The sequence below is a fragment of the Rhamphochromis sp. 'chilingali' genome (assembly GCF_963969265.1).
Source record: "Rhamphochromis sp. 'chilingali' genome assembly, chromosome: 4".
Lineage (NCBI taxonomy): Eukaryota > Metazoa > Chordata > Actinopteri > Cichliformes > Cichlidae > Rhamphochromis > Rhamphochromis sp. 'chilingali'.
This window is the reverse complement of record NC_137948.1, coordinates 3,610,189-3,633,748: the sequence shown is the minus strand read 5'-3', so window position 1 is coordinate 3,633,748 and position 23,560 is coordinate 3,610,189. Positions and strand designations below refer to the sequence as shown.

The window sequence follows — 23,560 nt, the reverse complement described above, 5'->3', positions numbered from 1 at the left end:
TCAGAAGCGGCGGTGAGCGTGGATGTAAACACCTGAAAGTCCAAGTCGAGAACAGAAAATTTAACAGTGTGTGAGCAGATTTGTTTGCTTTAACCATCAACCCGGCGGGCTTATGTTTGATCTGAGCCTGGACTTAAAATTAAACTCAGACTTTCTTTTTTTAAAACTGTTACTGTTCAAGCTATTAGCCTGCTAAATCAAATAGTATACTTTTGATTCATTTCCATAAAAACAGGTAAGCACTCCAAGTCAGCCTCAACATGTTAAGATATTTTTCTCCACCTAAAAGTTTTTTCTCTGTTATTAAGATTAAGATAACCTTAGGGTGCTGCAAACACACATTTAAAAAAATGTCCTTTTGTGTTACACAGCTTGATGACTTTTAATCACGTTAACAGCATTAGTCCCATCTGTGGTGCTAATCATTATTCCTCCCTGAGCCATAGGTGGATTCAAAAGTCAGCACCAAGACGAGTTCCACATAAATCGCTAACACAAACACGAGTTGCATAATTCAAAATTAAGCACCAGCTGAACTAACACTACACATTTGGGAAAATAAGAAGCTGAGCCAAAAGGATCAACATCAGTTGACCTGAGACGGCTAAAAATAGAGGGGAAAAACAACCGATTAAAAAAAAAGTGAAAGGAACCTTTTTTTAGGAAGAGGGTACTAGGAGGGAAAGAGTCTGTCAGATCTCACTTTAAAATTTATTTTGAAAGTAGATATTTAAAACGTTTCTTACTTTCTGTCAGTTACATTCTGTTAAAAACGGCGGCCAATGTTTCAAGTCATGAGGTCACTGTGTAAGTAATTCCTGTCAGCCAAAAGTTCAGACTTAAGGCTGCTTTAAAGCTCAATTACAGGCTGTTTTTTCTACCCTTGGATTTGTATGATGTCACAGAGAGCAGATAACCTAATATGGTCATCTTAATCACAAAGCTCGGGGTGTGAACAGAGACGTCCCACCAAGCTGCTGTTGAATTCTGCAGCCGATTGGAAGAAAGTTTTCTAAAACAGAGGAAAAGGGAGCTTAAATGGGATGTTTCAGACAGAGGATGAACTGAAGGAGGGGTCCAGCAGAGGACGAAGGAGGTACTGTGAGTCATACAGAGCTACTCTAGTTGAATCCAAGAGCAAAAATATGCTGGAAGTAAGTGAAATAGAACCTCTTTCAAAAGAGACTTTTTTAGTCTCCTTATATACAGCTACACACACACACACACACACACACACACACACACACACACACACACACACACACACACACACACACACACACACACTTACTTCAGCAGCTGACCAGTAACAGACTGCTGACAAGGACAAATGACCCCATCTCACTGCTCCACAGTGAGCCAGGTGATGATGTAGTGCAGCTTATTAGCTGGCTAATGTATTGAGGTGTGAGAGAAAAGAGAAAAAAGGACGGGCGTTCTTTACACAGATCAATCCAAACCAGGTTTTTTAAAAGCAGCTCGGACTCGGATGTCAGAGGCTTGTATGTTAGGAATAGATTATTTTCTTTATTTAGTTTATCACCAGTAAAACAAAAGCAACCACAGTCACATGCACAGAGCCAAAAGTATGTGGACAGTCACATTAGCTCCGTCAGCAGGCATTAATCAGATTCTCTGAGCCTTCACTCTTCTGGGAAGACTTGTTTGTGGGGATTTTTTCCCATTCAGACACATTAGTGAGGAAGGCCGAGCCTCGCTCTCCATCAGTGCTTCTGTTCATCCCAAAGGCTCTTTACTCCTCTACCTACAATCATTTTGTTATGGACCCATTTGTCCAACACCAAACTCGCTTTATCGTTGCAGTTTTTAACCTTAAGATTTATCTTAGGAGGTGCTAGCTTGAAACGAGCCCTGTAAGTATAAGAATCTCAACTTGAAAACAAACTAATTCAACCTTTAATAGTTTCAGGGCCAAAATGAACAAACTGGGATCTATGAGTCAGAGAGAGAAAATTCTGATGTACAGCATCCCCACCTCACTGATGTGTGAAAAACTCAACACAGATTGACACATCTGCCTAATCAAACTGGAATATTAAAGTAAATAACAGCCTTTAACAGTGAGTCAGTGACACTGATGTCACTGACTCACTGTTAAGAGCATTACCTGAAAAAAAGAAGTTACTGTGTAGCACAGAAGCACACTAATTTTAATCCTTCAAAAAATGAGGTTTGCATATTAATTTAAGACACAGGGGTCCGCTTATTTTTCCCATGGGCTGCACATTCAAACTCAAAATTACAGAGAGGAAAAATTAGATGTGCAAAAGAAGAAAAGAATGTATTACTGAAAGATAAAAACCACCTGGTGTGGTGGTGGTGGTGGTGGTGGTGCATTTTGCAGTTAAATTCCTGTCCTGCAGCAACTCCGTCAGTATTTGTGGAGGTATTTCCATATTTCAGTTTCACACCTTCGAGGTTCTGGCTTACATGCAACCACTTGATGTGAATTTCTGCTCTGTTGCCATCTAGATAACAACAGATTTGCAGCTTTTGCTGATTTATCACAGTTAATTTCCGTATCACAAACAGATTCCATGTAATTGCAAACTTGACCCCATTCAACTGTAAACTGGTAGCAGACTGACTCCATCTAATTGCAGAGACCACAAGTTCTTTGCACACAGTCGCACATTTTAACAGTCCGTGGGGAGCGACTCACTTTCAAATCAGGCCTTGTGTAGCTGGTAGAGGAACTCCGGTTTTTGGCTTAATTGTGGTAATGCTGCACAGTCGGTGTACTGGTTATGCATTACCGGGTAATGCAGGAGCCATTTTGACATTGTTTAGCCTTCCGTTGGGAGTCCCTCAGTGTTCGAAAACAAGAGAGGTCTAGTATTACAGTGAGGCTTTCAGATTTTCATATCCCGTTGTTTGCATGCTGGAAACAAAGAACGCGTGTAATGGACTGAGCAGCATTTTATTCAGTTCAAACACAGAGCTGGATTTTAAAAGCAGACAGTGGAGTCAGACTACATTTATAAAAGCTGGTCAGTGTCAGAAAGCCTGTAATGTGTTTTTAGACAGAGGGTGGGCAGGAATTAGTAACGAGTTGATGCACATCGACTGCAGGCCGCGGGTCAGTTTTCACTCAGAGCTGGATATTAATGCAAGCATTCAGTGGATATTTTCACGTCTCCTCCAGGCCGCTTTGATGATGGCTTGTGGAAGTGACTGAGTGCATACAGAGGAGATTAGACAGTCTTTACATCTTTTTCTGTTACAGCTGTCCTTTAACCTATCCTTCCTCTTTAATTCCCCCACATGTTTGATGTAGTTCTCCTTCCTAATTCCTAATAATTGATGAGCTGCTGCTCATTTAAGCTTTTGTGAGTCCTGCCTTCTACTGCATTTGTTTGCATAGACGTTTGTGGTCAGACACGCTGACATTTCAGAATAAAACCACACAAACAGACAAATGCATAAATTTTCCTGCTGACATTTTAAAAATGAGCTGGAAAAAACACACACACACAAATCACAAGCCTTTTAGCCAAAAACAGCAAATGTGATTAGACTGATTTTTTTCCCCTGTGCCTGTTTATATGTGTTTGTGTAATCCTCCTCGCATGTCTCAGATCCCTCCTTGCATGCATCCTGTGCTGTGACTGCCTGGACCCCCTCCACCCTCAAGACCTGGATCCTCCCCTTCCACCCTACCCCTGTTCTACACGCCCTTCTCTAACTCCCCTGCAGGGAGAGGTGGAGAGGCCTCAAACCACCCTCCCGCTTTCTCCTCTTGGTCACTGGGCTGTAGCTGTCAGGGACCCACAGGGAGCGGAGAGTTTGGGTGATAGGGGCAGCGTAGCTGGACTCTCTTGCAGTACTTTGGCCCCCTCTGAGCTGATGGACATGCGACAGCTCCTCCGAATCCCTAGGAGACAGCATCGATTGCTGGACACGTTCTGTCCGTGTGTAGTGGCTTGTTTAAGAAGACTGAACTTTAATAGATAATATGCTCAGCTATAAACTGCTGGAACATTCTATTTCATTTTTATTCTCTTTTTTTGAGGGTTTCACAGCACAGCTCTGTTACCAACCACTTATGATTTGGCTTCGATTATTTCAGAAGTGTCTAAATAGGGAAGAAAACATAAAGGGCCAAACATATAGTTCCTTTATATGAGTCAAATGATTAGGAATGTAGATGTCACTTAAAAGCCTATTATAGTTAACTTACAAGGAAAAATGTGACAAATAAAAACTAGACAGGAGAAAAAAACAATTAACTGAAACTATAATTGGAAATTAAGTTTTAGTCTTAAAACTTAATTTTAATGTGCTCAGATTGGTCAACAGAGCAGACATGAGGCTAAACGACATGTTTAATGACATTAAAACTGTAAGATGTCAAGTTTGGCTTGTAAAGCTTGAGTTTTGACTCATGTGACACGTTGATGATTATACTGCATTTCTTTTCTTTGGGACTCCAGACTTTTATTTGATGCTCTTTTATTAAACACGCTCCCTCAGCAATGTTCGTCATCCCCACCTCCCATCAGTCATGCTGTTTTTGTTGTTGTGCCACAGTAAAGGTACAGTACACTCGAAGTAAAAGAGAGCTTAATAACAACATCTATCAAACACACCAGGTCACAAAGTCACGCTTCGCCTTCTCTCTCCAGTCGGCAGATGCGAGCGTCCATGGGCCGCAGCATGCTGAAGAGTTCCAGCGTGAGCGGAGAGATCTACACCCAGGAGCGCACAGACGGCAGCCAATCAGACACGGCGCTGGGCACGGTGGGCAGCGGCAGCAAGAAGAGACGCTCCAGCCTCAGCGCGCGGGTGGTGGCCATCGTTGGCAACCGTCGCAGCCGCAGCACGTCGCAGATCAGCGGCCCCGGTGAGTCGGCGGTTTCAGGGATTTGCTGGAATTTCATAGGACTGTATTTAAAAAAAAAACTTAAAACTAAAGATTTTGGACCATGTTAGTTTTTTGGAAGCAGACATGACAATATTTAGAAAAGAGGGTGGAGATACCTAACATCCATAACATCCATCTGCTGTATGTCACTTTCCAAAAGCTTTCTCTAATCTGATTCCATCCTCTGCTAACCTGCATTCTTTTTTCCATTAAAGGTACAATATGTAAAGTTTAATTAAATGCATGATGTAATCTGCAAGATCTGACTTCTTGAGGAATGTTAATGAGCGAGGAAGTCTCTCACGCCTCAGAATGATATTTTAATAATGCAAGAAGTCCCAACCTGATTGAAGAGGGTTAATATGAGAAAGCCCGCTGGCTCTGTGGACACACACTGCATTACTGTGCTAATCAGCTCACTGAGATCCTTTCTGCACTTTCTCAGAGGTGTGCAGAGGGTGGCAACATATCCAGTATATGGAAAACATCAACTGTAATGCCTGTTCCAAAATCCGAAGTAACCAGTTCAGACCAGCTGCACTTACATCCTTTGTCGTGAAAATCTTTGAAAACATGACGTGTGCTTAATTGGTGATAAACTAGATTCACTGCGGTTTGCTTGTCTAGTGGGCAAAGCTCTTCATTCTAGACAGCGCATATAAGAATCTTGAAAACCAAAATCTTACATGGGAGGTTTATTTGCAGATTTTTCTTCCACGTTCAATGAGATGCAGTCCCGACATTACCCGATCACATTTATTGTTGCTTTTCATTTTTTTAACTGACAGAGTTCAGTGGGCTTTTGGAAATGCCTGCATGCCCAATCCTATTATCTCAAACTCTGGCTCCCCACAAGGCTAAGTCGTTCTCCTCTGCTTTTTATCATGTGCACAGACAGCTGCACGAATTCTCAGTGGGGCAGATTTCTGGTCAAGTTTTCTGATGACACTGGGCTGAAAGTCAGAGCACATTGGTGCTTTGCCTGCATTTGTCAAGTGACAAACTTCTTGCCTTTAATTTGACTTAAACTAAGGAATTAGTGAATTTGATGCAAGCAATCAAAAAGCGTGGAGACAAAACCCAAACGCAGACAGACTCAAAGAAACTGAAAAGACGCCTTTAATTTTATAGGTGTAGAGTACCAAAAGAGTAAATACTCACTCCAGAGGTAACCAAGCAAACTGGACAGAGCTGAAAGTAATTAAAACAACAAGGCAAGTAAAATTAAATACAAAACACAAGTAGCAACCAGCTACCAAAATAAAACAGGAAACGGAGACTTAAGATGCCAAAGGACACCGGGGTGGTTAGACCAACTTTAGCACAAACGTTAAGAACAGAAACAATTCAAACACTAACAGAAACCACATTACAGAGGTAATAAGAGCTCAAAAACCTGAAAGCAATACACCAATAATTCTAAACAATAAAAGTCACAACTAAAACCAAAACAGAGGATTTTTAGTGATTCTAAAACACAAAACTCCAGGACAGTGACACAAACACACAGTCAGTGGTTCAACGAGGACAACAAAGAATCGACTTGTTGCAGAAGCTGAAGTCTTTCAGTGTTTCCTTTAATATTTTCCTTCTTGTGCTGGTTCAGTGGGTTGTATATGAAGGACAGACACAAACTTTGCAACATTAAAATCTTTGTCAAGATTATTTGAGTCCAGTTAAAAAACCCGTGCTCACCTTGGAAGAATCACACGGTTCATTTTTCTCAAGTGAATTTATTTTATTGTCCTCAGGTCGGCACTGTCATGCTTCTCATGCATAATAGATGCATGAGAAGCAAACTACTCAGATTCCTTCATACCTTCTTTCTAGGGGTGCAACGATATTCGTATCGATATTGAACCGTTCGATACAGTGCTTTCGGTTCGGTACGCATATGTATCGAACAATACAACATTTGTAATTTATTTTATCAACTTTCCTTCTGACGATGCTATGGAAGCCCGTTTCCGCCACTAAAAAAAAAAAAAAAAAGGATCCATAACTCAAAATTTTGAGTTATTTTCTTGAAATTTCGAGTTATTTTCTCGAAATTTCAAGTTATTATCTCGAAATTTCGAGTTATTATCTCGAAATTTCGACATATTAACTCAAAATTTTGAGAAAAGCAACTCGAAATTTCGAGTTAGCGCTGCCAATCAGTAATCTACGTGAATGACGTCATTTCCATGTTACCCGGAAGCTGAAGCCCTCAGCTACAAATGCTACAGCTAAGCTACCGGTATTACATCCAGTCGTGAATGCACAGATTGCTGAGTGTTTTCAGCCTGGCTTCACAAATGATGTGTTATTAGCTGAATCACATGGTGTTACTATCAGCAAACATACTTTAATTTGTTGGGATCCGTTTTTGAGTGCGCGGTCCTGCGCCATATGCTTCCGGGTAACAAGAAAGCGACCTCATTCACGTATATTTTTGATTGACAGAGCTAACTCGAAATTTTGAGAAAAGTAACTCGAAATTTCGAGTTATTTTCTCGAAATTTCGAGTTATTATCTCGAAATTTCGAGTTATGGATACTAGCTTTTTTTTTTTTTTTTAGTGGCGGAAACGGGCTTCCATACGATGCTGTCTGTGTGGAGCGCTCAGTGAATCTGCGTTCGACTACTCCGCCTAGGCTGCACTGTCGAGCGCAGATCCACTGAGTGCTCCACACAGACAGCATAGTCAGAAGGAAGAGCGCAGGGCACCTCCCCCACCCTCATTCAGATCTGGCGTTTGGAATTATTTTGGTTTTCATGTGACGTATGACCCTGAAGGTAAGCGAGTCATGGACTAAAGTAAAACAGTATGTTGGATGTGCCATGCAATGCTCAATTACATGGGTGGGAACTAGTGTGTTAGCGCAGTTAGCTCGTTAACGTGTTGGCCGTCTAGCCCCATGCACGGGGCGATCGGCGGTAGCTCGTTAACGGAGATTTGCCGTGTTGTGGTGTTAAGGTCATTTCAACGAGATTAACCTGAAAGCACTAGTGGGAACACAACGAATATGACTGCACATTTACGCCGACATCATCCTAGTGCAAAGACAAAAACAACAAGCATGCTACTAACTTTAGCCGAGTCATTTAGACAGCTGTTAGCACACGATTCTCCTTATGCTGCTGAGAATATAGCCCAGAAGAAGCGGATAGTATAGCTTTTATTTTGGAAAGAGCCATTTCTCTGTAATAAACTCTCTTTTCCAAAGATGAGTGATTCCTCAATCAGATACAGGGCTCGCAATATCGCTAGCCTGACATCCTGGGGCTAGCGATTTTTTCAGTCGGGCTACCCTGCCCGTCGGGCTATTGTAGGAAAAATATATGTCAATGCTTTTGCATTCTTTCAGAAATGTAGCTGGGTAATTATGTCATTGGCATCGGTGAGCCACTGTCAATATGTGACATATTGAAATCGCGTTTGAATTTGCGCTTGTTTTTTTGCTTTCACTTTGCAATCGTGCGAACTGTGTATAGAGAGCGACAGCACTGATCTGTGAGTGATGATAATTTGTGCACCAATTCCTCTGACATCGTCTTATTAATCGTTAGCTTACTATGCAAACATGACAAGTGAAATCTCCCGCAGCTTAAACATGTGAGAGGTTGATCGCGCAGAGAATCGCTGAGCTTATGTGAGTGAGTGTGTAAAAGCATTTCAGTTCTGCTGAGCCAAACAAGACAGGTCAGGGTGAAGAAGTGACAGCCAAAGAAAAGCTTACCACAAAACGGAGAAGTTATGACAAATCAGACTATAAGGCAAAAAGAAAGTGCAGCTTTATGGTTTCATGGACAAAAGAATTTCTGTGGCTGCAATATGACGAGCTAAATAACCAGGGCTGCACATAAGTGGTCCGCAGGTGTGCATTCGCTGTCAAAATAAAAAACACGCACAAGGGTTAGGGTTAAATTTAAAAACTGTACTTTTGAGTTAAAATATATATTTATAATTTTAATAAATGACAAATTAAAAATGCATGAACATTTTTTTTGTATCGAAAAAATATCGAACCGTGACACCAAAGTATCGAACCGAACCGAACCGTGAATTTTGTGTATCGTTGCACCCCTACTTCTTTCTTTGAGCTGCTAAATGTGAAGAAAAGTAGTTTGTTCTTCTAAATACAAGTCCCTGTGGGGGCAGTTATGCTGTGAGATTTTAACGTTGAGCTGCTCACTGACAAACTGAATGCTGTGCATGCTGGATTGTGACTTCTATGTCATTATTTATTGGGCTCTTCCCAAAAGAGCTACACAGGCCCGCTCTCTTGTGGGCCTGCTGCCTGCAGGAGGGGCCACAGGGCTTCGGTGCTGTGTGGATTCTCTTAGTGGGTGGAAACGCCTCGGTGTCCTTCCAAAAGAGCTGGGGGGCAGGGAGGCAGAGGTCTGGGGATCCCCAAAAGTTTTAGTCATATGACTCTATACTTTTCCAGATTCTTCATTTTTGCCTACAAAAGGACATGCAAAGTGCAAACCTTGATTACATTATCTAATTTAACCAAACCCAGGAGTCTAGGTGATTTCTCTTGTTGGTTTTCTCTAAAGAAAATATGGTTAAAACAGCAGCTGCACCGTTAAACTACTGTGTGCGATCACTTCGACTTAGAGAATGCAGGTTTGAACCCTTAAGCTACAGCTAAGCTAATAACAACCACATCCATACAGAAATATTCATTGCATTTTGTCCCGAGGTACAGACTGTACCCAAGCACCGCAAATTGAAAGTGTCCTTTTGTTCTGTAAAAGACAAACTTCTGCTGCTGTCGCTGGCCCAGCGCTCGTCATAAAGACAAACAACCACAGCTCGGCTCGCGGTCACACAACAGAGTGTGGCTCGTCCGAGCCCAGCATCCACTTCCACCACCGGGGCATGTACGATGAAAGCCAAATGCTGTACTTCTCTTCATTGTAGAGGGCATAAAAAGCTATTAGAGAATATTAGGCCTTCAGGGGGTCGCTCGCCCACTGCCACTGATGTAGAGAGGGGAGAGAGGAAGTAGAGAAAGGACGAACATCAGCCTAATGTAAAAAAGTCTCTCTTGGTCATGATGGATGATGCCGAATGCAGGTAAGAGAGGCTCACTTGTATTTTCTAAACTATTTACTGTGAGGTTTTAGACACAGGATAAAGGGAGGCTCAGAAATGTTGTTTTCCAACATCATGAGTCAGAAGGCAGACGCGCCCCTGTCCGAGATGCCACACAGTGGGGTTTTTTGGCTGTTTTTCTGCCCAACAATTTCCTGTTTACTGCTGGTGAACAGATTCTACAGAACATGGGCGCAACTTTGACCGTGGTTCAGACAGCGAGATCAAACAGTCCTGAACTGGATCTGTGGGCTATCTTGTGATATTCAGCTTTGTCTAACATATGAATGGTTTACTGTTTAGGCCACTGAGTGAACTCTGTCCTCTGAAAATGCAGAAACATTATTCTAAGTTAGACCAAACTCCAAAACCACAACAGCAAAATCTTTGTGTGAATCCTGATACTCTGGGATTTTCCACCTTCTAGATGAATCACTTTGTGGGGTCATTTGAGTAATCACTCATGATAAGGGACTACCAAGAATAATAATATCTTTATTTAAAAACAGTAGCACCTTTCAAGAACAAGTTACAGTTTTCTTTACAAAGGCAAGAGCAGTGCACGACTGCACATTTCCTTCAAGGCTTAAAATGTTCGTGTAAAGCGTGAACTGAGTCTGAGTCTCCGGATATTTGGATGCGATCTATACTTAAAAACATTAAGATAATGTCTCCAAACTTTTCTCACGTCATTTTGATGTGCATTTGTTGTGTTGTGTTTTTAAGGAGCACTATAATTAAACCATTACCTAAAAAGCTCTTATTTGATCCATCTGTCTCCATCTGGCTAATTATAGGCCAATTTCTAACCTTCTTTTTATTTCAAAGATTCTCCAAAGAGTTCAGTTCAGTTCAGTTCATTTTTATTTCAAACATTTCAAACATGTGCCTTCACAATCATTACAAAATATCATTCCATTATTTGTTTGAAAAGGAGTAGTTGTCAAGCAGCTGGATGATGATCTAGAGGAGCATTAAAACAGCTAGTGAAGGTTACAAATCATCGTTTTATGGCCGTTGACAGTGGACTCCTCTCTGTGCTTGTCCTGCTCGTCCTCAGTACAGCACACACAACTGATCCGAAATTACAAACTCAGACGCACCACTGGTGTTTTTGTTTGAATCCTACATATCTCATAAATTTAGTTTTGTTGATTTAAACGAGGAGCGTTCCACAGATCTCAATGTTTGGACCACTATTTTTACATTATACATGTTTCCCCTCAATAGTGTTACAGAGCACTGGATACATTTTCATTGCTATGCAGATGATACCTAAAGCCAAATGACACAAATCCATCCATCCTAACCATCTGCTTCTTAATTCAGTTTTATTTGTATATATTGTAGGTCAAAGACACTGCAATATTAGTTATAGAAACAAATATGATCAAATGTCCCCATATGAGCAACACGTGGCAACAGCGGGAAGGAAGAACTCCCTTTTAACAGGAAGAGACCTCCAACAGAACCAAGCTCAGAGAGGGGCGGGGCCATCTGCAAACGCAAACCATGAACAATATAAAACGTGCAGTGGTGCCATATAAATAAAAATATCCTCTGCTTTGTTCATGTTTTAATTGTGGGAGGGGAATGTATAACTCCTAATTGTTGTAAGTATCTATAGCTTCAGCCTAACAACTTTCCTGTGGTATCGGTTTTAAAGAAAAGAGCCATTCCTTCACTGGAGTCTGTTATCAAAATATTGTCTGCTTGATGATTCTTCCTCTCGCTCTCGTTTACCTCCAGAGGGGAAGAGTAAGAAGGAGAAAGGAGCGTCGATCCAGAGGAGCACGGAGACCGGCATGGCCGTGGAGCTGACGAGGAACATGAGCCGGCAGCCCAGCAGAGAATCCAACAACGGCAGCATGAACAGCTGCAACTCTGAGGGGAAGTCAGTAAACCCGTCCCTCTGCTACTCGTCATCTGCACTCTCTGTGTCACAAAGACGTCCTGAATGAAATGAGTTAGAGTGACAGTAATGACTGCATGTCAGCATGTTCTGAGGGAGACATCCATTCCTGCCTGCGGGTATTTCTGTATGTGTTGGCCGACTGAGAGTAAACACAGTCTAATATAACGAGCACGCAGTTTAAAAATGAGTCAGCGTGGAGAGTGTGAGGCGACGATAAAACCAAAACTCAGAGTCAAATTAAGACCGGGTGTTTTCTGTCGCTTGGACAATCACGTAGATATTTTTTCTTGTTATAAATAATGAGTGCAAGTGAAATTCTCCTGGAGGCAGCAAAGTGAATCCACCACATGTGCTGACTGAGTGGGGCCATCAGCAAGACTGATGACACATTTGTATATAGGTTGGTGATTTTTAGAGTTAATAATGGGCTGTTTTGTGTTTTCTGTGGTAGCTTGATCTTTTCTGGAGTGAATCTAGGTGCCAGCAGTCAATTCAGTGACTTCCTGGATGGACTCGGACCAGCTCAGTTAGTGGGAAGACAAACACTGGCTACTCCTGCCATCGGTACAAAACCTCTTCTCTCTTCTTTTGAATTATTTGGGGTATTTTTTAAAGCTTTATTTGTGCATGCATGGATAGATGTTGTAAAGGTTTTTTTGCATTTAACAATGAATCAGAAAATGCCAGAAAATGTCAGAAATCATTAGTATTGTAATGTTTTTGCTACTTTGTATTTTTGTGTGTCTTGAGTATTTCTAGCATGAATTTCTCTGACATATTTTGGATATTTCTGGTATTTTATTTTAAATGTTGATTGTGCCATTCATCCTCTTCTCTTGGTCGTGAGGCATCAATCTAAGCAGACAATCCCAGTCTTCCATCTTCCCAGCCTCTCCTCCACTTCTTCAGGTGGGAAGACGTTCCCGAGTCAGCCGAGAAATGTGATCTTTCCAGCATGTCGTGGTTCATTTCACACTGGGCCACAGACTGCTCCAGTGCAAGTTGGAGGTCACTGCTTGATAAAGCCAGCGGAGCTACATCATCTACGAAAATCAAGCACGAGATCCTCAGGCCACATAGCCTTGAGAAATTCAGGGAAAATCTCATTCGCCCCATTCACTGTGTCCACTGCAGAAGGTCTGTCAGTGGGGCTGAGAAGATCCTTGATGTATTCCTCACACCACCAAACTATGTCCTGAGTTGAGGTCAGCAGCGTTGCATCCCTGCTATAAAAAGTGTTTGCAGGGAGCTGTCCACGCCACTCGAGTCACCTGACGATTTGCCGGACTTCCTTCAAGGTCGACTAAAAGTCCTGCTCAATGGCCTCGCTGAGCTCCTCCCATACCTGAGTTTTTTGGTACTGCAAGAGCTGCAATCCACTTGGCCTGTTGGTACCTGTCAGCTGCCTCTGCTCACCATGCTTGATAGAATCCCTCCCACTGCTTGATGGCTCCTTTAACCTCTGCTGTTCATCTGATTCAGGGATTACCGCCACACTAGGGTCCGCTTTCCACAGAATGCTGTTAAAGTTTTGCTCAAAGTGAGAGCTGAAGAGCTTGACACTCTGGCCTTTGCCAAGTTCACCCTCACTGTCCAACATCTTCCATTGCCACCTGATGCAACTCACCAACAGGTGGTGAAGTGCAAAAATGAATCACTGACCTGCGACGCAGGGTGTCCTGGTGCCACGTGGACTTTTGGACACCCTCATGCTTGAACATCGTGTTCAATTTGGAGAAACTGCGGTGCAGCCAGTCCCTCCCATTCACACTCCTCTAGATCATTCTGTCATTGCCCATGTGAGCATTTAAGTCCTCCAGTAGGACAATGCAGCAATGTTCAGCACATGAGTGCACACGACAATCAGGACATAGGGAGGGAGAAAGAGAGACTGTTTTCATGTTCTTATAACTATTAATTTTATATTTTTATTGTTTCTTATGATTATTTGTACTTAATCTTGTTCTTTTTTATTGTTATTGTTGATGATGATCAATTTAATTGTGCCAGGCTGAGAGTGTTACCTATGCATTAAGTCTGCGCTCCTGTCGGTAGTAGATGTTGGTGTTGAGCTCTTTGTTTTCTTATTTTTTGTGCTGTGTTTTTTAGGTGATATCCAGATCGGTATGATGGAGAAAAAGGGTCAGCTGGAGGTGGAGGTGATCAGAGCACGAGGACTTGTACAGAAGCCAGGATCCAAATCTCTCCCTGGTAAGCGCCCAACCTGACTGAAGCCGCCACAGACCAACTAATCCCTCCATCACTCACACACATGTTATTATAATCCAGTATATACACTCGACTCAAGCTCACCTGTTCTTTGCGTTCGTACAACCAGCCCTGAGAGCCGATAGTGTTCCCACTAATGGCTTTTTTTATTGCTCTGTTTCTGCCGTCAGCTCCATATGTCAAAGTCTATCTGCTGAATAATGGAGCGTACGTAGCCAAAAAGAAAACCAAGATTGCACGGAAAACACTTGACCCACTGTACCAGCAAGCACTGCTATTTGAGGAGAGCCCGCAGGGGAAAGTGTTACAGGTGAGCAGGAGATTTATTTCCCTTCATCACAAAGTTAAATGCTTCCCCCCCTCCTACTTCATGCTGACGGAAATCGAGCAGAGCAACATGACAACGTGAAATTATTTTTTCCTTCAGGTGATTGTATGGGGAGACTATGGCCGCATGGACCATAAAAGCTTCATGGGAGTTGCACAAATCTTATTGGAGGAGCTGGACTTATCAAGCACAGTCATCGGTTGGTACAAGCTGTTCCCACCATCCTCTCTGGTGGATCCGACACTCGCCTCCCTGACGCGACGAGCTTCTCAGTCGTCTCTCGACAGCTCGTCCGGACCGCCCGGGGTCCGATCTTAGTGGACAAACAGCTCTACACCACCGAGAAAAAACTAAAACTAAAACTCGGAGAGAAATGAAATACTAACGGCAGAAATGTAGAACAACAACAATCAGAAACACGAGAAAGCTTTGTTGAAATCTGACAATCACTCCTGCCGCGGTTAATTTTGTCTGTCGTAGGGAGCGTCGCATTTCAGTGTTTCATGTCCATTCGAGGAAAAGTCTCTGTGTTTTCTCTGTGTGTGCTGAAGAAGCCGTGCAGCAGCTGTCCAGACAGTACCAGAGAATCCAAACGAAGCAGGGTGGCTTTTAACTGAATCAACAATAGCAAAGAAATGTATGTAAAGCATCGGAATGTATGGACTCGAGACAAGAGGTAATCACCCTCCGCTCCTGCAGGCGGCGCTGCGCTCCCTGCAGTGGCCTCCTCCAGAACCCCAACAGACTGCTGGTATTCCCGTCCCCGCCGTGTGTGGGGGACGGGGTGCTCAGTCTGGAAGCACAGGGCCTTCTTCTGGTGCCTAGACCTCGGAGCCGCATTACTGGTCCCCCCCTCTCTGTGGAAAGATCCTCTTTTCAATATGTTTACCATGGCTGCTCTGAAGCCGCACCGTTTCAGCGTGTTTGCTTTGTTGTTCATTTCTTTCCCTTCGTTACTACTGGCACAAGATGTTTTTAAAAATGCTCATGATAATGTTGTCAGTCTGGTGTGTGCATGGAGAGTAAAAATAAAATACAAGAGATTAAAAAAAAAAAGAAGCTATTAAATGTCTGCAAGTGTAATGCAGGAAGAGGGCGGGGAACAGGTTAGATTTTTACATGTGAGATTAGCGTTGTTTTGCTGGCAAGCGTGCAGGCCAGTCGTCTTTGTATAGTTGTATATTAGGCCTCCCAGGAGGTTGACCAATAAGTAAAATTTATGTCACTTTGAAATATCACAAGGGTACAATGTCAATGTAAAAAAAAGAAAACGTAAATCTTTGTTCACCTATGTGAGAGCGAGACAGGGGGGTCTAATTTTTCACATTTTTTGGGAGGCACATTCCCTCCCTCCCGGCATGTTAAAGGTTTTTATCCAATCTTTAGTTCAACATTTTTTTCTTTTTTTTTAAATTTAAACACAAGCACAAGAGCTTGATTTTTTTACAACAAAAAGTTTAACGTTTTGAAGAAAAAAATAATAATACATAGCTAAAAAAATCAAAAACAAAAAAAAGGACAAAAAGCAGCAATCCTCCCGTCACCGGTTCTCTTCATCGTTTCGTCTCAACGTTCGGAGGCAAACAGAACAACAAATATTGTCACAGTTTTTTTCCTCGTGCATCTCGGTGAATGTGGGCCAATCAGATCGATCCGTCGGGACGCCAACGCTCATCCTCCGTCCGGCCTGCAGGCTCCTCCCACCCGGAGGGGGGAGGGGCAGCATGACTTTGGAACCCGTTCCAAGCTGCATGCACATTTTTGTAAACAAACAAACAAACAAAAAAAATCTAGATACGCGTGTTAGCTCCACATACTGTAGGGCCGCTTGTATGTTGCATGCAGTTGTACAGTTTGCTCGTACTTGAATATTAAAGAGATAAAACCAAGAAACTGAAGCCATTCCCATTACGCAAAGACATCCAAATCCACTGCAGTCCAGTCCACGTCCTTCAGTCCGGTGCTGAATGTCTCTCAAACCGAATCCCAAGATTACATTGATGTCTCTGGAAGATGTACTGTACTGAGCAGACCTCGCAGCCCCTCTTACTGTTATTCCACATCATAGTATACCTCCGAGGGGCTGGGACGATGTATGAATAAATATGTACAAATCAGATCTATGAAAATATGAATTATGTTTCAACATAATGATTTCAGACGACACGGAGAATAAACTCAGATGCACAGAAAGTCGCACCCTGTAAATACTCAGCACTATGCCCGGGGTTTTCATTTGGTTCACTGAGAAAAGGGGCCAAGTCTTATAATAAGGAGCGATTAGTACTTTAGGTGACGAGGGGACCGTGCTGTGGGACGGCGATGGGTCTGAAAGTCCTCGTCTGAACACTTCTCTGTGCTTCGAACTCGGCGTCTGTGCCCGGCCCGCCATGCTCAGTCCCGCCTCACTCCAGATTTCTTTTCATTGTCCAGTGAAGCTGTTTTTTTCCTTATTTATTTAGGTTTTTTTTCCTTGTCAGTATTAACAGGAGAAAAAATTGCTGATTGTTTACAACTTCTGTGTTCCACTGAAACAAGAAAATCAGAAAAAAGTAAAGCATTCACTGCAACATTTCTTGTTTGTATAACAGATGTGGCTCAAATGATGTGTATGTTTTATATATAAAAAAATTTCATTTTTATGATTTACAAATAAAAAAGAATGTGTGGGAAAAAAATACCAATGTTTTCCTTGATTGTTTCTCATGCTTATTTTTTAATTTTCTGATTTGACATGATGTCAAAAGGCCAGGGTGCCTTGTTTGTGGGAAAGCTAATATTTATTCTCAGTCTGTGCATCTCTGAGCAGAGCAGCATTATTTTAGAGAGAGGGCCATCACTGTTCCCACCGTAGTAAATTTATTACAGTTCATAAAAACATATTTCAAGTGTTTTCATCAGTTCTAGATACAATATAAAAGAACAACATGTGCTTTTCCCCCTTTTATTCAGTTGAGAAGGTGATGAGCTATCTGCTAATGCTAGCTAGTTTGGTTAGCAAATGCTAACCAACTCTATGGGTCTATTGCTGGACATACCCGCTAATTAGTGCTATGTACAGTAGCATGCACAACAAAATTCTAGACTTTTATGCGCCGTGGCCATCGTACTAACTTGTCTGTGCAGATAACAGCTTAGGAATCTAAACAGTAGTCAGACCATACTAGTAGCTCTTACAGCAATCAACATGGCCTACATGTCCAGTTCGGTGAGCTCAGTTAGCTGAGGTTAATCCTAGCAGACAGTTAGTGTCCTATCTGTTACTCAGACAAACACGTGGCTAATAAAGTTTAAACAGGTGAGTAATAGTAATATTACTTAATAATTATTAATATAGTAATATTTATACCTAAACAGTTCTCATTAAGGAATAAATTGATCAAGGAGTGGAAAATAATTTGCGTAGCAAGCAGTAAGCATGATAATTTTTGCTCTAAAGTTGGCTATTTCAACAAGGGAGTCTATGGAGAGTGACTCACTTTAGAAGTCAGTCTTGAGTGGCCACAAGAGAAACTGCAGTTTTTATCAATATGTGTTGCACTGATTATGTCGTCCTTATTTCCTTTTTTTTGTTATTTCATGCTTTTGTTTGGGTCAAGAAGGGCATCCAATATAAAGTCTGCCAAATCAAACATGCGCTGGTAACCAGTGTGATGACGCCTTCTGGAAAGGGAGCAGCAACTATTTAAAAAGCGCTATAACCTCAAACGACCAAGATATTTTAGCAAATAAAATACAGTTTGTGACCACATGATATACCAGAAAGATTTTCTAAAAGGTTCTTATGTAATGAGTTTTCAGTCTTTTTTTAATGCAAAAATCCCTAAAGTTGTGATGTTATTTAACCAGGTACTTAGTCTGGATGGCCCTGTGAGGAACACCGGCGTAATTTCAGACCAAGATATGTTCTTCAGCACACACAGTATAGACATACATGTAAGGCTGCTTTCCTTCACCTAAGTGGTATTTTTCTAATTCAATACACCATTTCAATTCAGTTTTATTTATACAGCACCAAATCACAACAACAGCCGCCTCAAGGTGCTTTATATTGTAAGATAGACCCTAAAATAATACATACAGATAAAAACCCAACAATCCTATGACCTTCTATGAGCAAACACCTTGGCAACAGTGGGAAGGAAAAACTCCCTTTGAACAGGAAGAAACCTCCGGTAGAACCAGGCTCAGGGAGGGGCAGGGCCATCTGCCGTGACCGGTTGGGTTGAGAGAAGGAAGGCGGGACAAAAGACATGCTGTGAATAAAATTTTAACAATGAAATGTTGTTGTTGTACAGTGGAACCTGTAAACAGACGGCTTCTGCAAAGTAAAGTCTCAAAGACCAGAGATGAGAGAACGGAGGACAATTTTAGGTTCTTAAGTGCTCTGTTTGTGAATAAAGTCACATGACAACCATGTGGTACTACATACAACACCATCACAGTCTTGCCACTGCGATCCATCTAACCAAACCTGTTTCTTATACAACACAGAGCTTGGGAGATTTATGCTCCACTTGTTGTTAAGTAACCACAGGATCCCCCAAAAACAACATCTGCAGGCAATCTACACTGACCCGCCCACCACCCTTGCCCTGGCAGCCGGGCCCCCAGGCTCCCTCTGTGCTGCAGCATCAGGGGTCATAACCTGCCTGTATAAAACATGGACACAGACCATCGTGGAAAAGACACATGTAGATCACACATGTCAGAGGCCACTATAAAATTTCCATGCTGCTCCCAGGAATAAGATTAATCTATCTAATAAAATCAAAGGTCATGCATTGGTGGAAAAGAAACCATGAGTTCACGTGGAATACAAACATTTCAAACTTAACTTTTAATATCATCCATGAAGACGGGCTTCCCAAGTAAAATATTAAACAAACAAAACCTTTGGGAAAAGAAAGGCTCATGTGAGCCGAGCGATGCCGGGAAAAACAGTCTGAGAGTCTGTCGGCATGAGGTTCAGGACCCAGAAACCATCTCACATGATGAGATGACGTGAGACCAGTGATAGTTTGGGTTGTAAGTTTACCACTGCTTTCCCTCCAGCAAAACATGTTACAACTTATTTCTTCTCAAGTGGGATTAAAAAGGGTGCAGATTTTTATAAAAGAGAACACCAGCATAAAAGGATTATCCATTTCCAGCCTCGTATTTTTATTCTTGGACTCTATCAGAGTAGCTGTGTATGACCCACAGTTCAAAACAATGCTAATTTATCTCATTCTGGGTCTTGTTTCAGTGCCACACTTCATCCTCTGTCTGAAACAAGTTGTTAAAAGCCATCTTTCACTGCGCCTCCTAAAAGGAATTACAGCAGGGGGGTGGGGCTTTTGTGCTCACAGCAGAGTACTTTTACAATAATGTACTTCCTCTGAAATAGTCCATAAATAAATACATTTTGATGGAAGGGTTGAGACAATTGTTTTTTATTGTCCAAAAATACCTTTCTGTGAGTTTTAGGGACATCATACCACCATAAAGCAATTTGTAGCTTCTGCCATTTTTATTTGAGGCATGAAGCGAGCAGCAGCTGAAATTTTATAGCTGCAGCGTTTTCAGTCACCACAGTCGCCTGCTCCTCTGCATGCATGGAGATACAGAAACACACATTAGCAGAATGCTAGTGTCTAATAAACTGTGGGATTTCTTTTTGTCCTGTTCAACACTCAGCTAGAGCGGAAGTTAGTTGGGGTTAACAGGAAGTAGATTGGCTCTCCTCACAGCCAGAGATTTCCTAGAGCCAGAGATCAGTAATGACCAGATGAGGCACATTCACTCTCCAAATGTTTAGAGCAGTCTGAAGAATGCTCGGTGTTGCTCAAACCTATATATAGGTTTGAGCTATATATAAGTCTATACAGTCTATATATAGGTATATATATATACCTAAATATAGACTGACCTCGTTATTTCAATTCAATTCAGTTTTATTTATACAGCACCAACATCACAACAACACCTCAAGGCGCTTTATATTGTAAGGTAGACCCTACAATAATACACAAAGAGAAAAACCTAACAATCATATGACTCCTTATCTGCAAGAACTTTGGTGACAACGGGAAGGAAAAACGACCTTTTAACAGGAAGAAACCTCCAGCAAAACCAGGCTTAGGGAGGGGCGGGGCCGACAGGATATTTGGAACTTTGGATCTGTTTAATATAATCATCCACTATCATAATATATATGACAGGAAAAGGAAGGAAACATCACCTTTAAAAATAACTATTAAAGTGAAATCTAATGGAAATACTCTGTTGCTGCTTGTATGGCTGGTTTGACCTCCTGGTTCAGGAGCCAATGAGCAGACAATGGAAGGACATCAGGAAGCAGTACACACCTGAGTAATTTGGGCCTCTCTCTATTTAAGTGGCTTCACTGGAAACAATAGTTTTGCATTTACTTGTGATTGCGTGGGTTTTTAGGCTGTGTGCTCTCATACTGATCTTTTAAGGTGACATGTTTCTGGTTTTGAGCCTACAAACATGCATTTTCTCATCTTTAATCTTAGATTATGACCCTCCTAACACTAGTCCTTTCCTCTCTAAACTTTCTAGGTGCTTTCTTACTGCACAGTCTGACCATGTTAGGGTTTTGTCTGTTTCCAGCACTTCATTTTAGAGTTCACACGGCTATAATCAGGGTTTTGGAGTCATGTGAAATTGTCATACAATCTTTCCTTTGAGGGGTAGTTTGAGCCAGCCAGTTACACTGAGGTGTAACTGAACGTGGTTACACAGGTGTTACATTTGGCTTAAGTTATATTTCTGTTAACAAAATGGGAAAAAGTAAATCTGAAATGTACTCTTTTTTTAAAATTTATTTACAGTAGAGCATTTTTATTGCTTTGTTCAAACTGTGGCTGATGTAATACTCATACTTCTATCCAATCATGGGTCCAAAATATGCTGCAATATTCTTTAGATTTTGGCTTTGAAGTTGGAATTTAAAAATAAATGAATAAATAATTGTGGAGGAGGACTCTACTCATGTTTCCTATCACTGGTGGTCGGTACATTTCAGATCAACACATTTCATACAGAAACTGAGCTGCTATTAGGAAGCTCTGGAAATGAGTCACATAAACATAGTAATCAAGACATAGGATGAGTAATGAAAAAAGCTAAATGATGATGGGTTTTCATTATGACTGTGGTCAAAACCAGTAAAAGGCTCAAAACAAAGGTCTTTATTCAACTTTTTAATGCAACATTTAATTAAAAAAATCACCTATCAGTTAAAACTAGAGATGGCACGATACCACTTTTTTATGTCCGATACCGATACCGATATCATAAATTTGGATATCTGCCGATACCGATATGAATCCGATATAGTGTTTTTTAATCAACAAAACTGTTTTTTAAATATCTTGCTGCATTTTGTATAAGTTCATACTCAAGTTTAAAACAACAACTACACTAAAGCTATTCTGTTATACCTGTATGCAAAAAAAATATTTCATAGTTCAGCAATACTGATCAATCTAATAAACTTAAACCTACACCATCCTCACTATTCTGGTATTTTAAAGAGTACTTAGCAGAAATATTAAGCAACCTAACTAATAGGGTTCCAACTCCCAGCAACAACAAAAATAAAAAAATAAAAAATAGGGAACCACCCCTCACGCTCCACCTCATGATGCTTAATCGACGTAATCAACCTTAATTTGATGCAGTGTGAAAAAAAATGCACAGAAATCAATTATTTTTCAAGAAATATTAAATAGATTCAACATCTTTCTTCAACAAAATTGCAGACTGCACAGATGGTACCTTCACAAAGGAAAAAGTACTATAGCTTACTAGGGTATATATATTAGACTTAATAGTTACTATATACAGTAATGGACTTCTATTCATTTTGCATCAAATTAAAACTTTGGCTGTCAGATAATTATTTATTAAAAGCTCGACATTTTAAATGAGAATAATAAAGAAAAGTATGTCTTTGTGCCCCCTTTTCCTTGTTCATGCCCTATCGGCCCCCCTGGCTAAACTTTGCTAGATCCGCCCCTGCACAGTTACCAGCGTCAGCTACGTAGAAAAAGATCCTGGTGTAGAAAGTAATAATAAATAAATTCTAACAACAGCTTATCAAGCTTAAACGTGCTGCTGTTGTTCAGCCGCTGGTTTCCTCTTTCTGGTGCAAAGTGGGCCAAAAGCAAACAAGAGAGACGGACTCGCACAGAAAAGCCGATCAGCTGATCGTTAAGCAGTTTCATGATTGAAGTAGCAGCAAGAAGAGGCAGTCGCTTGTTAAGCTTAACGCAGGAATGCTTTACATTCAGAGATGGACTTACACACTTGCTTTACTTCTCTCGGGGATAACTTTGTCGGAGATGAAATGCCAGGTTGCTAGCGAAGCTCCAAATGCTATCCAGACCACCGACAGGTCCCGCATGCCACAGCCGCTCTATCACGTGATGCATACTGCTCCGACGTGCTAACGTTCTGAGGTGAGTTACAGCGTGTTGCAAGTTTTGTGAGGTGCTTTCGTGATATTTAATGGATCGGATTACATTTTTTATTTTTCTCCGATATCCGATCCAGTAATTTAGGTCAGTATCGGACCGATACCGATACGTAATATCGGATCGGTCCATCTCTAGTTAAAACTAAACATTTCAGACTTTAAAAACATTGAGCCCTTAATTAAATTGGTTGTTCTAATTTAAACCAGTTTATATATGCCCACCCTTTGGGGTTTTTGTGCCAGGAAACATGAAGATGGGAACGGTAAGCTGAAACTCATCTGAGCAAACAGCTTCATGCGAATTTTATTTTTAAATGTCAAACTGAATGAGAACCAGAATCATTTGCAGCTCAAAATGAAGCCGTTTTCAGTGCCGCTTGTTTCATAATGCTTCATAATCATCATTCCCAGGACTGCACTCTTCTGATGTTGTGTCTGGAATCTGCTGGTGCCACTCTTCCATCACTGAGAAAGACTGCCCGATGCACCAGTAGATGGAGTAGTTTTGTAGGAATACAGAGCAGAGTTGAGCTCTGAGGGTGATAAAGCAGCTCCTGCAGAATCAATGGATCAAAAACAGCAGAAGATGCACTTTGGTGCTCCCTGACCTTCTTAAATTGTGATGGGAC

General features: G+C 41.4%; 1 protein-coding gene across 12 annotated transcripts in view; it reads left to right on the top strand.

Moving 5' to 3' along the window:
• rims1b (regulating synaptic membrane exocytosis 1b) overlaps window positions 1–16,880 on the top strand; it is an 88,836-nt gene extending 71,956 nt beyond the window's left edge. For 11 of the 12 annotated variants that reach the window (XM_080880828.1, XM_080880830.1, XM_080880834.1 and 8 more), the window contains 6 exons: window positions 4,647–4,864; window positions 11,721–11,865; window positions 12,338–12,450; window positions 13,996–14,097; window positions 14,286–14,425; window positions 14,543–16,880. In XM_080880828.1, the coding sequence (XP_080736954.1) occupies window positions 4,647–4,864; window positions 11,721–11,865; window positions 12,338–12,450; window positions 13,996–14,097; window positions 14,286–14,425; window positions 14,543–14,761 (937 nt within the window). In that variant the 3' untranslated portion in view covers window positions 14,762–16,880. Of the gene's footprint in view, window positions 1–4,646; window positions 4,865–7,521; window positions 7,664–11,720; window positions 11,866–12,337; window positions 12,451–13,995; window positions 14,098–14,285; window positions 14,426–14,542 lie in introns of those variants that run through there. The other variant, XM_080880836.1, reaches the window with a different exon arrangement.
• Window positions 16,881–23,560: the final 6,680 nt, after the last annotated feature.